Source organism: Toxorhynchites rutilus, chromosome 2 (genome assembly GCF_029784135.1).
Source record: "Toxorhynchites rutilus septentrionalis strain SRP chromosome 2, ASM2978413v1, whole genome shotgun sequence".
Classification (NCBI taxonomy): domain Eukaryota; kingdom Metazoa; phylum Arthropoda; class Insecta; order Diptera; family Culicidae; genus Toxorhynchites; species Toxorhynchites rutilus.
In genome coordinates this window covers 164,435,589-164,454,334 of record NC_073745.1, presented here as the reverse complement: position 1 = coordinate 164,454,334, position 18,746 = coordinate 164,435,589, and the positions used below count along the sequence as shown (strand labels likewise).

The 18,746-nt window shown below is 44.2% G+C and overlaps 3 protein-coding genes across 3 annotated transcripts; 2 read left to right on the top strand and 1 right to left on the bottom strand.

Annotated features, from left to right (window-relative positions):
- LOC129766307 (uncharacterized) lies at window positions 1-1,911 on the bottom strand. Its single transcript, XM_055766829.1, has one exon. It carries the CDS (start codon window positions 1,909-1,911, stop codon window positions 1-3), a length of 1,911 nt encoding a protein of 636 aa, XP_055622804.1.
- Window positions 1,912-10,138: 8,227 nt separating this feature from the next.
- On the top strand, window positions 10,139-13,582 carry LOC129766306 (uncharacterized protein K02A2.6-like). Its single transcript, XM_055766828.1, has 3 exons — window positions 10,139-10,590; window positions 10,651-11,402; window positions 11,448-13,582. Exons 1-3 carry the CDS (start codon window positions 10,139-10,141, stop codon window positions 13,580-13,582), a joined length of 3,339 nt encoding a protein of 1,112 aa, XP_055622803.1.
- Window positions 13,583-13,637: 55 nt separating this feature from the next.
- Window positions 13,638-14,432, top strand: LOC129766305 (uncharacterized protein K02A2.6-like). Its single transcript, XM_055766826.1, has one exon. It carries the CDS (start codon window positions 13,638-13,640, stop codon window positions 14,430-14,432), a length of 795 nt encoding a protein of 264 aa, XP_055622801.1.
- The last annotated feature ends 4,314 nt before the right edge of the window (window positions 14,433-18,746 follow it).

Here is an 18,746-nt window from a genome sequence, read left to right as displayed (position 1 = left end):
TTACATTCCCCCGCCCGTGTAGTTCCGGAGGACCCAGATACTTTGAGATCCAGGGGAGCCAGCTGGTCGAGTCACTAGCCCGTTCTTCGTCTGCACCACCGCTCGCCGTACTTGTCCGTCAGCTGCTTTGATCACATCTACGACCTGACCTCTGAGCCACCCATATCGTTTTCCTTCATCGACGACTAAAACCAAATCTCCAGGTTCGAGTGGCTTCGTTGGTTCGAACCACTTGGTGCGCCTGCTGATTGTTGGAAGGTATTCACGAATCCAACGTGTCCAGAAGTGATGCACCAAATTTTGCGCAAGACGCCAGCTATCCCGTAATGCACTACCACCTAAGTTGATCGCCATCTCGTTTTGCGAAATACCTTTTGTACCGAAGAGCAGGAAGTGGTTTGGTGTTAATGCTTCTTGCTCTGCAAACTCCAGCGGTATGTACGTGAGCGGCCTGGAATTGACAATAGCTTCAGCTTCTAGGAGTACTGTCTCCAGAACTTCGTCGCTCGGATGATGTGGATGATCGGCTATTGCTAACATGGCAGTCTTCACGGAGCGTACCATCCGCTCCCACGATCCACCCATGTGTGGTGCTGAAGGTGGGTTGAAGTGCCATCTGGTTTTAGAGTTGGTGAACGTTGAGGCACAATCCTCGTTGATGTCCTGTATCTGCTTCGCCAGCAAATTACTTGCTCCCAGAAAATTTGTCCCGTTGTCACTGTAAAATGACTCTGGAGCACCGCGACGAGCAACGAAGCGTCTAATTGCCATCACACAAGACTGAGCGGACAAACTATGCACGATCTCCAAATGTATGGCACGTACCGTGAGGCAAGTAAATAGTGCCACCCATCTCTTAACAAGACTGCGTCCTCGTTTTACCATCAATGGCCCGAAATAATCCACTCCGGTGTGTGTGAATGGTCTTACAAATCCAGTCACCCTAGCTTCTGGCAATGGTGCCATCATAGGAGGCTGTGGAGTAGCTTTTCTAACGCGGCAGAGCTGACACTTTCCGGATACTTCTCGGATCAAACCTCGTAGACCTGGAATACAGAAGCGTTGACGCAACTCATTACACACCGTCTCTCCATTTCCGTGTAGGAACCTCCTATGATATTGATCCACAAGAAGAACCGTCGCGGAATGCTTCTTCGGCAACAAAACTGGTAACTTTGCTTCTAATGGAACCCCCGGCGCCGCTGTAATTCTGCTGTTCATCCGAATGATTTCCTCCTCATCCAGGAACGGCGAAAAACGATATATCGGACTCGATTTCGGAATTGATACTGCACTTTCCGGAAACGCTCGATTACGTTTCAGAATCGCTACTTCGTCGGGATAAACATCAGCTTGTATCTGTCTCCACAGTAAGTTTTCAGCATTCTTGAGTTCCTGCTGGGTCAATATAACTGGTTTCGGACTTTTCTCACCCTTGAAACGATGAACACCTTGTATAACGTATGCTGTGGCTCTTAACAGTCGGTTCCAGTTCGAAAATCTAGAAATGTCTATCAGCGGTGGCTGTATTGTACCGTGGAACATGAACACTGCACGAAGCTCAACATCTGTCTCCAACTTACTTGGCGAAGGTTTCGATGGCCAGTATTCCGGTGACTTGTACAGGAAATCTGGCGCGTTGTACCAAGAACTCTTACTATCGAAACTGGGCGCATCTTTCCACTTGGTAGCGGTATCAGCCACGTTGAGTTTGGAGGGCACATAGTTCCACTCATCCATGCTGGTCGACGTTAGAATTTCCCCTACTCGGAAGGCCACAAACTGGTGATACCGACGACTGTCAGATCTCAACCACGAAAGTACGGTTGACGAGTCGGACCACAGGAATCGCCTCGACACAGGAAGATCCAGGGATGTCAGAACACTACTCAATAATCTCGTTCCAATCATCGATGATTCAGTTTATTGTTATTGTTACAGTCGTGCTTTGTTTTGTTATATTTTGGTTTTCGATTTTTTAAGTGTTTTCGAGTTTTAGAATCGTAGTTTTGTGCTCTGATAATTATACAACGTCCTACATACCCGTGCACCTCGGAATCTTTTCGAATTTCTTGTTTGGAGAAGCAGAATCGGTAGTTTTTAAGAAAGATAACGGGCTTGCAGCCTATAATCTAATCTAATAAACAAAATCGCAGCTTGTAACTGAAGACGAGGCACTGACAGAGGCTTCAACGGTGCGACTTTTGTTTTCGCCGCTACTAGTGCGCAACGAGGTTGGCCACTATCAGCAATTCGGAGGTAAAGAACTGCAGCACATGCTAGTTCGCTCGCATCAACAAACATGTGGGCCTCTATATTACCAAGATGAGAACTGTGAACTCCTTTAAAATAACACCGAGGCACCGCCACCTCGTCCAGATTCTGCATAGAACGACACCAACAATCCCACTTTTCTCGAAGGTCTTCCGATATCAGTTCATCCCACTCCGTTCCGGATCTCCAGATTAGCTGCATCAAAATTTTCCCTCGGACGACAAAATGGGAAATAAGCCCCAATGGGTCAAATAGCGACATTATGACCTTCAGAACTTGTCGTTTGGTTGGTGTAACTGAACCTGCAATCAGCGCTCTAACCTCGTCCTTCATTGTACTTAGGTCGAAGGTAAAGATGTCCTCGGTCGGCCTCCAAACCATACCCAACACTCTCTCCGTTTCTGAGGATTTCTCCAGATTCAGGGACACCGTTTGTGGCGCTCTTTGCTCTCCGATTTCAGCCAGAACTTCAACGGAGTTGGAAGAAAAGTTTCGGATCTCAAACCCCGCTTGTGAGTGCACGTACTTTACTTCGTTGACCAGCTGTACTGCTTCCGCTTCTGAATCTACGCTGTCCAGGAAATCATCTACATAATGGTTCTCTATAATAGCTTTCGCCGCCCTTGGAAATCTTTCGGTGAACTCTGCTGCGTTTTTATTCTTAACGTACTGCGCCAGACTAGGCGAGCAGGTTGCACCGAATGTGGCTACGTCCATTACGTAGATCTGAGGAGACAACTCTGGAGACTTTCGAAACAGAAACCTTTGAGACTGCTTATCCGCACACCTAATAAATATCTGGTGGAACATCTCTTTTATGTCCCCTACCACCGCAATATTTCTTTGCCTAAAGCGGAGAAGTACGGACAACAATGCCACCAACAGATCTGGTCCTTTCATCAACATGTCGTTGAAAGAGACTCCTCCCGTTCGCGCTTTAGCATCCCAAATAAGCCGAATTTTATTTGGTTTCTTCGGATTTTGCACCACTTCTAGTGGCAAGTACCATACCTTACTTGAATCTGTCGTTTGGAGTTCTTCAGGGGTGATCCGGTGTGCATATCACTTTGCTTCATACTGTGCAATCGTCTCCTTCACTTTAGCTTCAAGGACATGATCTCTACTCAATCGCGTTTCTAAGGCCTTCATTCGTCGTACCGCCATTGGATAGCTGTCCGGGAATGAAAAGTGATCATACTTCCATAACAAACCTGTTTCGAAAGACATCTTCACTCGACGAGTTGTAGTCTCCATTATTGCCCACGCACGTTTGTCCTCTTCAGCTTCCGGCTTAATGGTCACGCTCGATTCCTCGACGACGAAATACTGCTTCATCAAATCGTGTAGCTCTCGAATTTCCGAATCAGCAACCAGATGTAAATTTAACTGTTCCACCATGATTCCGTTGTCAGAGTTCTTTCCATAGACACACCAACCTAGGCGTGTCTTTGCTGCCACAGGCTCATTTTCTCCGCCCTCTCGTACTCGCAAAGAAGTTATAAGTCGCACATGTTCTAACCCGATAATGATGCCCGGTGTAGCTCCCTCATAACTGCAAACCGGCAATCCTTTTAGATGAGGATAGGTATTTTGCAATTGATCGTACTGCATTGTCTGACTCGGTAATCGAAGCTCTTGCACTGTTCGCACGTTCTTGAGCTTAAACTTCCCTCTATCCCCGGCAATGACCACAGTAACACGTTGCGATCCCCTCTCTTCTCTCGATATATTACCTGTCCAGTTCAAACAAAAATCATCTGTTGGTCCAGTGATACCTAACGCCGATGCAATACCAGATTCGAGTAGAGTAGACGTTGACCCGTCATCTAGGAAAGCAAAGGTGCTGATTTGCTGACTATTGCCATGAATTGTCACAGGTAAATATCGGAACAACGAGTACGCAACTGAAGAGTGAAGATTCTGGTGGACGACGCTCTTGACACTATTCGAAGACTGCGATGTGCTAGCTGTTTCCATTCTATTCTGCGAAGGGTTCCTAATCGAATGTAGTAACTTGTGATGACGTACTCTACATCCGTCGATGCCACACTCCTTGTTGGAACGGCAAGGCCACTTTCGATGCGGTATGAGACAGCTTCTGCACAAATTCTTCTGTCTAATGGCTTTCCACCTTTCATCGATGTTAAGCGCTTCGAACTTTACGCAGTTCACGATTAGGTGATTTTCGTTACTGCAATACGTACAGGTCTTCTTCACCGGTTCTATTGACTGCTTCTTCTCCTGGATTTCCACTTTCCCAGTCTGCACATCCTCGGAATGTTTTTCTCGTCCAGTTTTGTTGGACGTGTTCTGTGTCCTCAAAACATCCATGGGAAGCGTGACATCTGAAGCCATCACGACTAGTTCGGACATGAATGTGCTGAATGTCGTCATATTGACACTAGTGCTACTTCTTTTGAAACGAGACCACTCCATTTTGAGCTGAGGAGGAAGTTTTTGCACCAGATCATGAAGCAAGGTCGGATTCCACAAATGGTCATTTAAATTTGCAACGCACATGTGATCGACTACGTTCTGTACTGCAAGTCCAAATGTGATCAACGAGTGAAGATTGTCGACTTTCGGAGACGGGACTGTACGCAGCTTTTGAAGAAGCGAGTGAATTAGTATTTCCGGTCTACCATACAACCTTTGCAACGTATCAATCACAAATGGTACCGACTGTGGCATCAACAACCTGCTTCTGACTGCTTCCAGTGCATCCCCCTTCAAACATCGTTGCAACCTCGCTAAGTTCTCAGCATCAGAGTAACCGCATGCCTCCGTTGAATTACAGAATGAACTATAGAACAGCGGCCATTCTTGAGGGTTTCCAGAAAATCTTGGAAGTTCTCTAGGCATTACTTGCCTCGCAGCCAGTTGCTCTCCTGATGGACCAAGACCTCGTACCGGCACTGAATGACCCACTTGACTGACTGGTTGCACTGTTGTGTAGCTAGAAATTCCTGTCGGCAGCTTCACGTTTCCATTATCCTGTTGCGCGCCAGATGACACCGAAGGGTAGATGTTCGCTGGACCACCTGTAATGTTGTTGATTGGTTGAGTCTGGATTGATGAAGAAATGAGGTTCCGGTTTATCCAAGATGGAACTAGACTCTCTGTCGGCACACCCATAACTGCATTTGACGAAGTAGGATTTGTCATCACTTGCTGCATCCCGCTTAATCCTTGCTTACATATCGGATACTGCGATTCCTGCATCGGTTTAGCAGTAGAAATACGCAACGCAGAAATACCCCCAGTCACTGATGTGATTTGATTGGAAACTAACGGCGTTGGGACGGCAATAGAATAAGACACACTGCCCAATCCTGTATACCCACCACATTGACTGGTGGTTTGTACCGAGGGTAACGTTAGAATCATCTTTGCACGTGGAATCTCTGGTTCTAACACATCCGACGCCAGAATCGCAGTCTTATTCATCGTCGATTCAGCAATGGGAAGAGATCTGGGGAAACTAAACTGGTGAGCTTTTCCAATTACCGAAGGCAACACGTTACTGGACGGCACAGCTGCTACTTGCTGGGCTGCGCCGGCTTGGTGTTTACTCAGCCACGATTGGACTTTCGCTCGACTAGCTCTATTACTCAATTCAGTCTTCCTACTACTTTCTTCTTCCGCATTATCTGCTTCGGCAATAAGCAGCTCGTATTTCTGTTTTAAGAACTTTTCCTGCTCCTCGGCAAGCTTTCGTTGTACAGCGGCCTCCTCTATTATCCTCTTCATCCGCAAGGCTTTCTGCTCCTCCATCATTTGCAGGCTCAATTCCACCCGTGAAGAGCGTTTACTGGATCCGGAGCGACCGGTTGACACTCGAGACTGGGTCATGGTATCCTCTATGCGGCATTGATCGCATTTCCAACTACGATTAGCATCTGCAATGGAATCCGTTACTCCCGCGCACCCAAAATGCATCCACGTCTCGCAGGTATCACAACCGACGAGATTGTCCGCCGAATCCGGTCGATCGCACTTGGTACAGTGTTTCTCTGTGTTGTCCTTCATCTTTGGTTCGACTAGAACCGCCAGACAATCTTTGAAGATTGTTCGGATAGGTTTTCAGGCAGACGAAAAGACGTTCTGATAGCAGCTTTTATGCAGCTTCAAAGCTGAAAATATATTTGATTGGTTTAATGTTTCCTCAATAAACTTTTACGCTCACATTGTCGTGTTCCTTTTTCAATATTCTACCTGAAACCTTACTGACTGCGTATCTGACTAGTCTTATCCAGTTGAAATGATAGTGACTGCTAACCGAAATAATTAAGACTTTAGCATAAATTGACTCTACTTGATTGTTTACCTTTACACCAGCTTTACTTTACCAGCTTCGGCAAAACCTTCTATTAAATACTACGAAAAATCTACTAATTGAACTTCAAATCAAGTCGCAACACGTTTGTTTTTAAAACTGATCTGCACTTTGTCACGTTTCGAATGAAGTCCTCCGCTATGCTCCGCTTGACGTTTGGCATGAAAAAACAGGGTTGTGCGGAACTCACCCAGCTGTCAAACGAGACTGCCCTGTGGTTTCGTTACAACCTTGGAGTATATTTTGACTCTAAATGTACCTGGGGAATACACATTGCGTATTTGAAACAGAAATGCCAGCAAAGAATCAATATAGAAGGGTGATGTCCAAAACATGGCCCCATTGTTAACGTAGGATTACGAATTGAATTTCAAATTCAAAAATAAAACTCAATTGTGCAAACATTTGATAGCATTGACAAGTGCCGATGAATAAATGCTTTCACTGAGTGGGGGTCGCGAACGTTTCGCGAAGCAATAAAACGCAAATTTGAGTAGATTTTCATATTACTTTTCAGAGTTAACATGTACTGTTAATTGCTCGCTGTCTAGAGCGCCACTGAAACACTGAACTTATTGAATATCCAAGAAGTTTTTCAGTATCTTTACGCAGAATTAGATTTCCATGGCTCTCAAATACAACGTTCCAAAAAAACACCCTTTCTTACATTCTTCATATAAAGTGCTATGTAATTTGATGGCACTTTTAACCCGGACACATTGGTCGAATTTACGTAAAATTCACCAGTGAGTCATTTTTTTTCCTAGTTGGGTAATTTATTTATTTTATTTATTTAATTGTTATCAACAGACTGTATTTTGCCCTAATGATTTAATGGAAATTTCTAATTTGTCCAATAAAATGTTGCCGCACCACATTTCTCGAATAATGGAAGTCGAAACCAGATGCTACTCTGTTGAACAGACGTTGAAGGCCTAACATTGCTGAATTGTATCCATGGTTGGTACGACGGAAAGGCTCTCGGAGAAATGCGTGGTCCTGTAGAGCTCGAGGTTGAATCGAAAGGTTGATGTTCTCTAATATCACTGGGCATTCTGTCCTAGCTAATAAAACATCATACATAAATAATGCGCGGTTCACATCCCTTCGCACGTGTAGCGTATCAAGACCCATTAGTTGGCACCGACTTTCATAGCTAGGTAACTGATGTGGATTACTCCAGGGCAATCGACTTAGGGCGAATCGAACGAATCGCTTTTGTACGGCTTCAATCCTGTTGACTTCGTTGAGATAGCGCGGATTCCAAATTGCTGCACAGTATTCCAGGCTTGAGCGAACTGAAGCACTAAACATAGATCTAAGGCAGTATACATCGGTGAAATCCCTCGCTGTGCGCATGATGAATCCAAGACTACGCGAAGCTCTCCCAACTATGTAGTTCACATGTATTTCTCCAAACAATAACCGGAACATGGTGGGGTGCCCATCCAGGAGACCTCATTCAGTTATACAAAACAACGATATTATCAGTGTTAGAATATGGCAGTTTTTGCTTCCGATCAGCTGCCAGGATTCATATTCTCAAGCTGGAGAGAATACAATATCGTTGCTTGCGTATAGCAATGGGGTGTTTGCATTCGACACATACGATGAGTCTCGAAGTTTTGGCAGGAGTACCCCCGCTTACTCTTCGGTTCACAGAATTATCCTACAGATTTCTCATCCGTTGCAAGATCATGAATCCATTGGTGATTGATAACTTCAAAAATCTACTCCAACTGATTCCTCAGTCAAGTTTTATGTCTTTATACCATGAGTACCTTACCCACGACGTGCACCCTTCACCAGGCATCTCCAACCAAGTTTGCTTCCCATACTTTTGCAATTCCTCTGTCATTTTTGATCTGTCCATGCGACAAAAAAATCCATGGAATCCCAGATCATCTACGCTCAGATTCTATTCCGCCGATATTTTCGGCAGAATATGGGGGCATAGTTAGATCTGATAAAATGTTCTTTACTGACGGTTCATTCATAAACGGGTCCACTGGCTTTGGCATCTTCAATGAAAATTCCAGTGCCTCTTTCAAACTCAAAGATCCTTGTTTCGTGTATGTTGCTGAACTGGGTGCGATATACTACGCACTGGGGATCATTGAAACATTGCCCATCGACCACTATTTTATTTTTTCAGACAGTCTCAGCTCATTAGAGGCAATCCGCTCAATGAAGGTTGATAAACGCTCATCTTATTTCCTAACAAGAATAAGACAACTATTGAGTCGTTTTGGTTCCCTCTCATTGCTCGATTCCGGGGAATGAGAAAGTGGACTCGCTAGCTAAGGTGGGCGCTTTAGAAGGCACTCTTTTTGAAAGGCAAATTGCTTATAATGAATTTTTCCACATTCCTCGTCAGTATACGCTCGTAAGTTGGCAGCGCATGTGGAGTGGAGATGAGTTCGATCGTTGGTTACACACGATTATCCCTAAGGTCTTGACGAGGGCATGGTTCAAGGGATTGAATGTAGGTCGTGATTTCATTCGCGTGATATCTCGGCTTATGTCCAATCACTACAACCTAAACGCGCATCTCTATCGCATTGGGCTCGCAGCAAACAATCTTTGTGATTGTGGCGATGGCTACCACGACATCGAGCATGTTGTCTGGTCGTGTATCCGGTTCCATGCTGCACGCTCTCAGCTCTCTAGAGCACTAAGAGCACAAGGCAGACAATCGGATATCCCCGTCCGGGATATCTTAGGTAGCCGTGATCCTGATCTTCTGCTTCATCTATACCTGTTCCTCAGAAACGCCGATGTCAACGTTTAATGATGTTTCCTTCGTTGTGTCCCCGTTTCATATCCCTCCTATCCGATCGATAAAGTTTTACTTAGTCGCGGCAATACATACACACACTCTTTACAGATACACGGGCCAAAGGTTGTGCAGTCAACTGATCATTCAACAAGAGCCAAAGGTTGTACCGCTTATGACAACTCTACACGAGCTGATGATTGCGCCGGCTAGTGACCATTCTATCCTGGATTCCTCGAGTCGAGAAAGACGCACCACGCTAGATATGAGGTACAGACTAGGGGGGCGTTGCTGATTAATGGTCAGCTGCATCCCAATAGGAAGTATCCCGTGTCGGGCACACGTACAGAGCATTGGAGACAGCAACATCCCAATTACGAAAACACTTGTAATACTGACCTCGAGCCAACCGCGAGTAATCGGTTACATATTACTGTTGGAGTGCGACCCTGTTCTGTTACGCTCACAGCCGTCACCCGACAGCTGTCAACAAACCGGATGTGAGTTGAGGAGGAATGTCATCGGGTTTCTCATTGTCGATAGAGCCGACTGTGAACGTAGTATACAATTGTACTTTTAACTCTTATTACGGGAAATACATGTTTATTCGTTTGTTACGTTACTTCCTCGGTTTACCCTCACATCATAACAAAGTGGCGACGAGGCTGTAAGAAAAGTCGTGCCGGTAATTTTCCGTTTTCCGAGAAAACAAGTCGAAAAACGCCGCGTCGTGTTCCACCCACGTGTTTCCCATGCCGTTACCACAACCACCGGTGCCACCAGGCAGCAACATGGATCAACCGTTCAAGGAAACGATCTTACAACTGCTTTCCAACCAACAGGCACTAATGACCCAGTTGGCGGATCAGATGGCAAACATTCAAGGGAATGTCCAGAACACCAACCAGAATGAGCTAGTGCTAGATTCCTTAGCGAGTAATATTACCGAGTTTGCTTACGATCTAGAGAAAGACTGCTCGTTCGAGTCATGGTTCAGCAGATATGCGGATCTGTTCGAGAAAGACGCTTCCAAACTAGACGACGGCGCGAAGGTACGGCTATTGCTTCGCAAGCTCAACCCGGCAGCACACGAAAGGTACAGTTCATTCATTCTTCCCAAGCTCTCAAAGGAATTCACCTTCGAGGAGACGATTGCCAAGTTGAAAACCATTTTCGGCAGTCCGGTTTCCACTTTTCATCGCCGGTACAAGTGTCTCCAAACGGCGAAGGAGGAAAATGAAGATTTCATAACCTAGTCCTGTAGAGTCAATCGAGCATGTGTGGATTTCAAGCTGCAGGAGCTAAAAGAGGATCAGTTTAAGGCACTAATTTATGTGTGCGGGTTGAAATCAGCAAAGGACGCGGACATCCGGATGCGCCTGCTGTCAAAAATCAACGAGACACAGGACATCACGCTGGAGAAGATAGTGGAGGAGTGCATGATCAATTTGAAGAAAGACACTTCGCTGATCGGACGTCAGGTTGCCTCCACTGCTACGACTGTTGCTACGCAAGCTGTTCGATCCAGTTCTCCCCATCGTAACCAGCACAAGAAGAAGTTTGGTGGTAACAAATCCGACACACCGAAGACACCGTGTTGGTCCTGCGGTGGAATGCATTTTTCCAGCGAATGCAGCTTTAAGACACACAAGTGCCGTGATTGTGGTCGTACCGGCCATAAAGAGGGGTACTGTTCCTGTTTTACATTCAAGTCCGGTTCGAAATCGTCCAAGGGGAAGCAGAAAAACAACAAATACCACGCAGCCAGGATTGTAACTGTCAATAACGTCTCACGAAGTCGGCGCTACGTGGAGACAGCGATAAACGGAGTTCCAATAAAAATGCAGCTGGATTCGGGCTCAGACATAACCATCATATCCAGGCAGAACTGGATCAATGTCGGGGCACCACGGACGTCCCCGCCGGACTGTCAAGTACAAACAGCTTCCGGGGACAGACTAAGCATCGAGGCTATGTTCCGAGCTACCTATACCATTGGCGAAACCCACAAGGAAGGTAATTGCTATGTTTGCTGTGCTGACCTTCCTCTCAATATTCTAGGCTCAGATCTAATGGATGAGTTTGGGCTCTGGGATGTACCGTTTTCGTCATTCTGCAAGCTGGTTGGTAGTCAACAACCAGACCAGCTGGTACTCGAACTAAAGGCCGAATTCCCCGATGTGTTCACCAATCGCATGGGACTCTGCACTAAAACACAAGTGCATTTCAACCTTAAGTCAGACGCTCAGCCGGTATTCAAGCCCAAGCGGCCAGTTTCGTACAACATGGAGGCCGTAGTTGATGACGAGTTGAAGCGGCTTGAAGATTTAGGCATCATCACACCAGTGACCTATGCAGATTGGGCAGCTCCCATCGTAGTGGTCCGCAAGCCAGATCGGTCAGTGCGAATTTGTGCGGATTTTTCTACTGGTTTAAATAGCGCACTTGAAACGAACAGCTATCCACTTCCACTCCCGGAAGACATATTCAAACGAATGGCGAATTGTACGATGTTTAGTCACATCGATTTGTCAGATGCTTATCTGCAAGTAGAGATCGATGAGGAAAGCAGGAAGTTCGCTACCATTAACACCCACAAGGGGCTGTACCGTTTCAACAGACTTTCTCCCGGTATAAAATGTGCACCCGGTGCTTTCCAGCAGATTATGGATGCCATGCTCAGTGGAATTCCTTGTACATCTCCGTACCTCGACGATATTCTTGTCGGTGGTCGCACCGCCGAGGAGCACAAGCAGAACCTGTACCGTGTCTTGCAACGTCTACAAGAGTATGGATTCACGGTAAAGTTCGACAAGTGCAAATTCTTCATGCATCAAGTAAAGTACTTGGGCCAGCTGTTGGACACCGAAGGCATTCGTCCGGACCCGGATAAGGTGAAGGCAATCGTCAATATGCCTCCTCCTCACGACGTTCCCACACTTCGATCCTACTTGGGTGCGATAAATTATTATGGGAAGTACATCCGAGAAATGCGTACCCTACGTCAACCGCTGGATGAGTTGCTCAAAGAGGGTACCAGCTACCAGTGGTCCAATGTCTGTCAACGTTCTTTTGACCGATTCAAGGAAATTCTCCAGTCTCCGCTTATGCTAACGCACTATAATCCTCGACTACAAATAGTTGTATCAGCAGATGCATCGAATGTGGGCATTGGTGCTCGCATTGCACATCGTTTTCCTGATGGATCAGAGAAGGCAATCTATCACGCATCCCGAAGTCTGACGCCAGCGGAGTCCCGCTATAGCCAGATCGAGAAGGAAGCCCTGGGTCTGGTATACGCCGTTACAAAATTTCACCGAATGATCTATGGGAGACAGTTTGTTCTACAGACCGATCACAAACCACTCCTAGCGATTTTTGGATCAAAGCGTGGGATTCCTCCGTACACAGCCAACCGTCTTCAAAGGTGGGCCCTCACTATGCTTCTGTACGACTTCCGCATCGAATATGTTTCCACGGATCACTTCGGGCATGCAGACATCCTTTCTCGTCTAATCAACTCACACATCAAACCAGACGAGGACTACATAATCGCGTCGCTGGAAGTCGAAAGTGTCATCTGCAACATTGTCTGCCACTCTATCGAATATCTTCCCATCTCTTACAAAACGATAGCGGACGATACCTGTGAGGATCAGACTCTGCAGAAGGTCATGGAGTTTGTGCAAAAGGGTTGGCCATCTGAAGTTAAGTCTCTCTCCGGAACACCGGAGGTCCAGCAGTTCTTCGCTCGTAGAGATTCACTGTACGTCGCTCACAAAGTCCTGATGTACAGTGACCGGATTGTAGTCCCGAAGAAATTGCAGCAGAAGGTACTTCAGCAACTGCACAGAGGGCACCCAGGCATCGATCGGATGCGTTCACTGGCCCGGAATTTTGTTTATTGGCCAAACATTGATGATCAAATCACCGCGCTAGTTCGTGCTTGTCAGGAGTGTGCCTCGGTCGCAAAAGCAGACACCAAGACGAAACTCGAGTCGTGGCCGACGTCTGAAAAACCGTGGCAGAGAGTTCACGCAGATTTTGCTGGTCCCATCAACGACACATACTTTCTACTAGTGGTGGATTCATTCTCCAAGTGGCCGGAGATTATTCCGACCAAACACATCACCACCACTGCAACAGTGTCGAGTCTTCGGGAGATTCGGTATGCCGGAAGTACTGGTAACCGATAATGGTCCGCAGCTCACTAGCGACACCTTCGAGAAATTCTGCGAGGCAAATGGGATTATGCATCTCAAAACAGCACCGTTCCATCCCCAAAGCAACGGGCAAGCGGAACGCTTCGTTGACACCTTTAAAAGGACGGTCAAGAAAATTCAGGCCGGAGGGGAAGACCTGGACGAAGCACTCGATATCTTCCTGTGTTGCTATCGATCCACACCCTGCCGGAGTGCACCTGGTGGCAAATCACCTGCCGAAATCTTACTTGGTCGACCCATGCGTACTTCTTTAGAACTTCTTCGTCCACCGAGCAAATTTACCAAGTTGGAAAATAGTAAACAAGATCGTCAATTCAACTCAAAACATGGTGCAAGGGAGAAGAACTTTGGTGTACGGGACAAGGTGTATGCGCAGGTGCACCAAGGAAACAACTGGAGCTGGGTCGCCGGAGAAATCGTAGAACGCATAGGACGAGTCATATACAATGTTTGGCTCCCGGAACGACAACGATTAATCCGCTCACACAGCAACCAATTGCGGAAACGTCACGGCGACTGTATTGGAGAACCCGAGCAAGCAGAGCAAGCCATTCCACTGGACATCCTGCTCGATACTTGGGGTCTGAAACCGTCAGAAGATTGCGCTGCTCATGGAGTAGCATCCGGAACGCCACCACCACCTGAACCGGAAGGTTTGGGCGATCTTCAGCAGGAGTTTTTGCGAGAGCTTATAGAACCACCGAGCCAACAACGTCGATCTCGAGTTCCACTTCGAGTACCGGATGCAAATGAACCCCTCCTACGACGCTCATCAAGACAGCGACATACCCCGGTGCGCTACGAGCCGTACCAGCTCTTCTAAAAGGGGAGGTGTTGGAGTGCGACCCTGTTCTGTTACGCTCACAGCCGTCACCCGACAGCTGTCAACAAACCGGATGTGAGTTGAGGAGGAATGTCATCGGGTTTCTCATTGTCGATAGAGCCGACTGTGAACGTAGTATACAATTGTACTTTTAACTCTTATTACGGGAAATACATGTTTATTCGTTTGTTACGTTACTTCCTCGGTTTACCCTCACATCATAACAATTACTAACATAGATAATAAGAAAAATTGTATTGAACTCCCGGCCCCGTGAGGCTAACGCCATATGAGCCTTTATAAAAATATATATTTTGGAAAAAAAAAAAGGCAAAAACAATCCGCGTTGACGGCATTGAGCTTCGTATTACGGAATGGGGAAGTTGGCATGACAATAAGGGTTTGCAGAAGAAATTAACACACTTTCAAAATAAAAATTATGAATGAAAAAAAAAATCAAATCAAATTAGTACTCTATGTAAATGAAAATCACTTTTGTTTGCAAGTAGTGAAAAAATATCATGCAAAAATAGTGTCTAAAGATAATTTTATATTATAATGGTAAGTTTTGGTGAGAATATTTGAAAATTCATAGAAAATAGTTTAAATTAGGGTCAGAAAAATGAATTTTTTTTTGTAAATATTATCAAAACTTTGTAAAACTGATGTCAGAGGTAATGTACATCCCCAGCAAACATTAAATCGCATAACAAGCGTATATATAACATCATATGCCCTAAAATTTGGTTGGCATATAATGCGCCTAACTGGCATATGCATGCAAAAGTGGAGGCCATATACATACATGGCAAATGCTTACCGAATTTGTTTGGATGAATATGCAACATTGACCGGCTATAATAGCGACTTTTGCCATAGTCATATACGATTTATTACAGACATAGAAAAAAAACAAATGGCGCAAAATATTTTCGTGAAATGTTTATTATTGCCTCACGAATCGCCATTTTTATATATGAGTATTTATGTTTGTAGAAATAATACTTGTTCGATTGACTTGTGTTGGGAGTGGAATATGAATGTTTAAAATGGCACAGATTAATGTTTGGTGAAAACTGCTCCGATGTGGGTTCGAACTCCGGTCGTTTGGATTATCATCCACCAGCTATCTCGCGCGGCTATCTGAAATTTAATTCAACAGCGGTTGAAACTTTCGAGTGCATCAGAATTTCATTGACATTTCAATATGATGTAATATGTTCTTTATTAGGATCTAATATTATTTACTGTTTCATGATTTTCTTCAGCATGCAACACGATTTGCTACAGTACTGAATCGATTTAAATTATACGCTTATACGACACACAAACTGCATCAGCGTAATATATGCATATGATGCGGATTGAATATATTTTACGACAATGTACATCATAAAATTGATGTTTGTTATACCGAATTGCGACTTAATTTGATAATGGTATACAAAATCGAGTTTTTGCATTTTATGCGATTTCAAATATACACGACACATACTTTGATTGATATTATATGCGATTATGATTTATTCGGATTTCTTGTAAGACTTGGCACGTGCAAAATTATACGATTTAATGTTTGCTGGGAAATGCTTACCGAATTTGTTTGGATGAATATGCAACTTTGACCGGCTATAATAGCGATTATGTTGAAATTGAATTGCGATCTAATATGAATATATTCATGAATTGTCAAAGCACCAAATACGACTTTTGCCATACTTTTATACGATTTATTACAGACATGGAAAAAAAACAAATGGCGCAAAATATTTTCGTGAAATGTTTATTATAGCCTCACGAAATAATAATTGTTTGATTGACTTGTGTTGGGAGTGGTATATGAATGTTTAAAATGGCACAGATTGATGTTTGGTGAAAACTGCTCCGATGTGAGTTCAAACTCCGGTCGTCTGGATTATCATCCGCCAGCTATCTCGCGCGGCTATCTGAAATTTAATTCAACAGCGGTTAAAACTTTCGCGTGCATCAGCATTTCATTGACATTTCAATATGATGTAATATGTTCTTTATTAGGATCTAATATAATTTACTGTTTCATGATTTTCTTCAGCATGCAACACGATTTACTACAGTACTGAATCGATTTAAATTATACGCTTATACGATATACAAACTTCATCAGCGTAATATACGCATATGATGCGGATTAAATATATTTTACGACAATGTACATAATAAAATTGATGTTTATTATACCGAATTGCGACTTAATTTGATAATGGTATATAAAATCGAGTTTATTCATTTTATGCGATTTCAAATCGTGTATATTTAAAATCGCATAAAATGAATAATACATACTCTGATTGATATTATATGCGATTATAATTTATTCGGATTTCTTGCAAGACTTGGCACGTGCAAAATTATACGATTTAATGTTTGCTGGGTCCCTACCAATGAATCGTATATTTTACTTCATAGCATGTGTAACCATGAGTATTTTCATTTCTAACAACTGTGTGTGTGCCATTTCTCTAATTGAAGCGAAGCGATTTGGAGGTAAACATTCGGTTTTTATTATGATTCATTTTACTTAAATATTTTCCTTTTTCAGCCTAAAATCGTAGAATCCATAGCAAAAGTGTCATGCAGCCGTAAGCGTTTAGATAAACTAAACATCAGAGACCAAAAACGGCGGATGTCGCCGTGCACTATTGATTGGTGATCCGATTATTGTTTGATTTTTCCCCTTATTCTATTATCCGCAGATCGCGATCAACAGCAGCAATGGATCGCCTCTCGATGGATTCGTTGTTCCAGGAAATGATGGATATTAGTTGGACCAATCGTACCGTCAGCAGCGAGGAAACCAAAAACAACCGTTTCACACTGAACAATCAACAGCTAAAAAGACTACCAGCACCGATTCGGACAATATCGACTTGGATGAGAAGCAGCAGCAACAGCGCAGATTGTCGGTGTTATTCCAATAATATACTGTCTGCAGCAAAAACTCTACTAGCTGATGAACGATATGCTACGATGAAATTCCTAAACTTTCTAACAGCGTCACAACAACATTAATTCTACAGCAGTACTTGGCGACGGAACACAGCCAAAAACCATTACCATCACTACCACCGACAGCAGTCCACTAATCCTTCCATCGAAGGATCGGAGCGATATGTGTCTTATTTGCTACACAATTTCTTCCACAAATCACGGAGCTCAACAACAGAAAATCCGCGTCTGAGGATGATGGAGAGAGTCAGTTTGCGTGGTAAATTTGCTTCAAGGCGCTTCGTTGCTGGATCGGTACATGCTGCCTCCGCTCGAACTTGGAGCGTCACATCAAGCGGTAATATCTTTAATTCTGATCGTATTGTCAGCGCGGAGGCAATCATTAGAAGTGCGGTTGGAGCATTCGATCGGCAATCAAACAATCCGCCAACGGAAGGAAGTAGACAAAGGTAAAGATCCATTGGTGAAGGCGGCCAATAGTGGCAATAATGAAGACGATTTGGTGTCGGTTTCGAAACCGGTCGACAGTGCTACGAACCTTGGCTATTTTAGATAAATTTCGTATTTAGATATGTGAAAGATGTTCGGAATATTATTAATAACAAGGGTTTTCTTCCGGCAGATTTGATGTTCCGCTGTCACAAGATTAAAACGACGAGCAGGTGCTGCTGACTTCCGGCTCGGCATTTGGCTGAGTGGAGAATTTCTTATTAAATTTAAAGAACAAGTACTACCAATTTTGATCCACAATGATCCATCCGCATGTGATGCAGCTTCCATTGGGATTTCCAGTAAAAATAGGTAAATGCTCAATTATTTTTAAAATATTTGGCACTGTGTTACGCAATTCGTTCTATTTTGTAGAAATAACGCTGTTTCATGTGTTGAACGCAGTTATCATATTTGGCAACGTATTCGAATAAGAGACACCCGTGACCAGCGTGAGCCCCATCAAAGAAAGCGAAGAGCGTACGAGATGTATTATCGAGGGTTACTGTTTCGATGTCCCGTTTGAGTACGTACGACGTGGAGCCGATTTCCGGCGTCAGATATTCTTCGAAGATGAGAACGAGTTGATGCAATTTTCGATTTAGCCAAATTTCTCAAGTGTCCGAAAAAACACACTTTTAAATACTGTGATACCCAACTCGCTCGCTGAAAGCCTGCACGAAAGGTTTTTCAATATTTTATGAAAATAAGAATAGAATAAGAATATTAATAAGTATAAAAATATTTGAAATAAAAATTATATTACTCAATTATATTAAACCAGTGGGAGCCACCAAATCAGCCATTACTGAAGCCAAAATTGAGCCAACACTGGACTTA

What these genes read in the sequence shown, in the direction of transcription:
- LOC129766306 (XM_055766828.1), top strand. Translation starts at nt 10,139, where the DNA reads ATGCCGTTACCACAACCACCGGTGCCACCAGGCAGCAACATGGATCAA. An exon ending in GTTTCCACTTTTCATCGCCG is followed by an intron (nt 10,591 to 10,650) that starts GTACAAGTGTCT and finishes CTAGTCCTGTAG; the next exon opens with AGTCAATCGAGCATGTGTGG. An exon ending in TGGCGAAACCCACAAGGAAG is followed by an intron (nt 11,403 to 11,447) that starts GTAATTGCTATG and finishes TCAATATTCTAG; the next exon opens with GCTCAGATCTAATGGATGAG.
- LOC129766307 (XM_055766829.1), bottom strand. Translation starts at nt 1,911, where the DNA reads ATGATTGGAACGAGATTATTGAGTAGTGTTCTGACATCCCTGGATCTT.
- LOC129766305 (XM_055766826.1), top strand. Translation starts at nt 13,638, where the DNA reads ATGCATCTCAAAACAGCACCGTTCCATCCCCAAAGCAACGGGCAAGCG.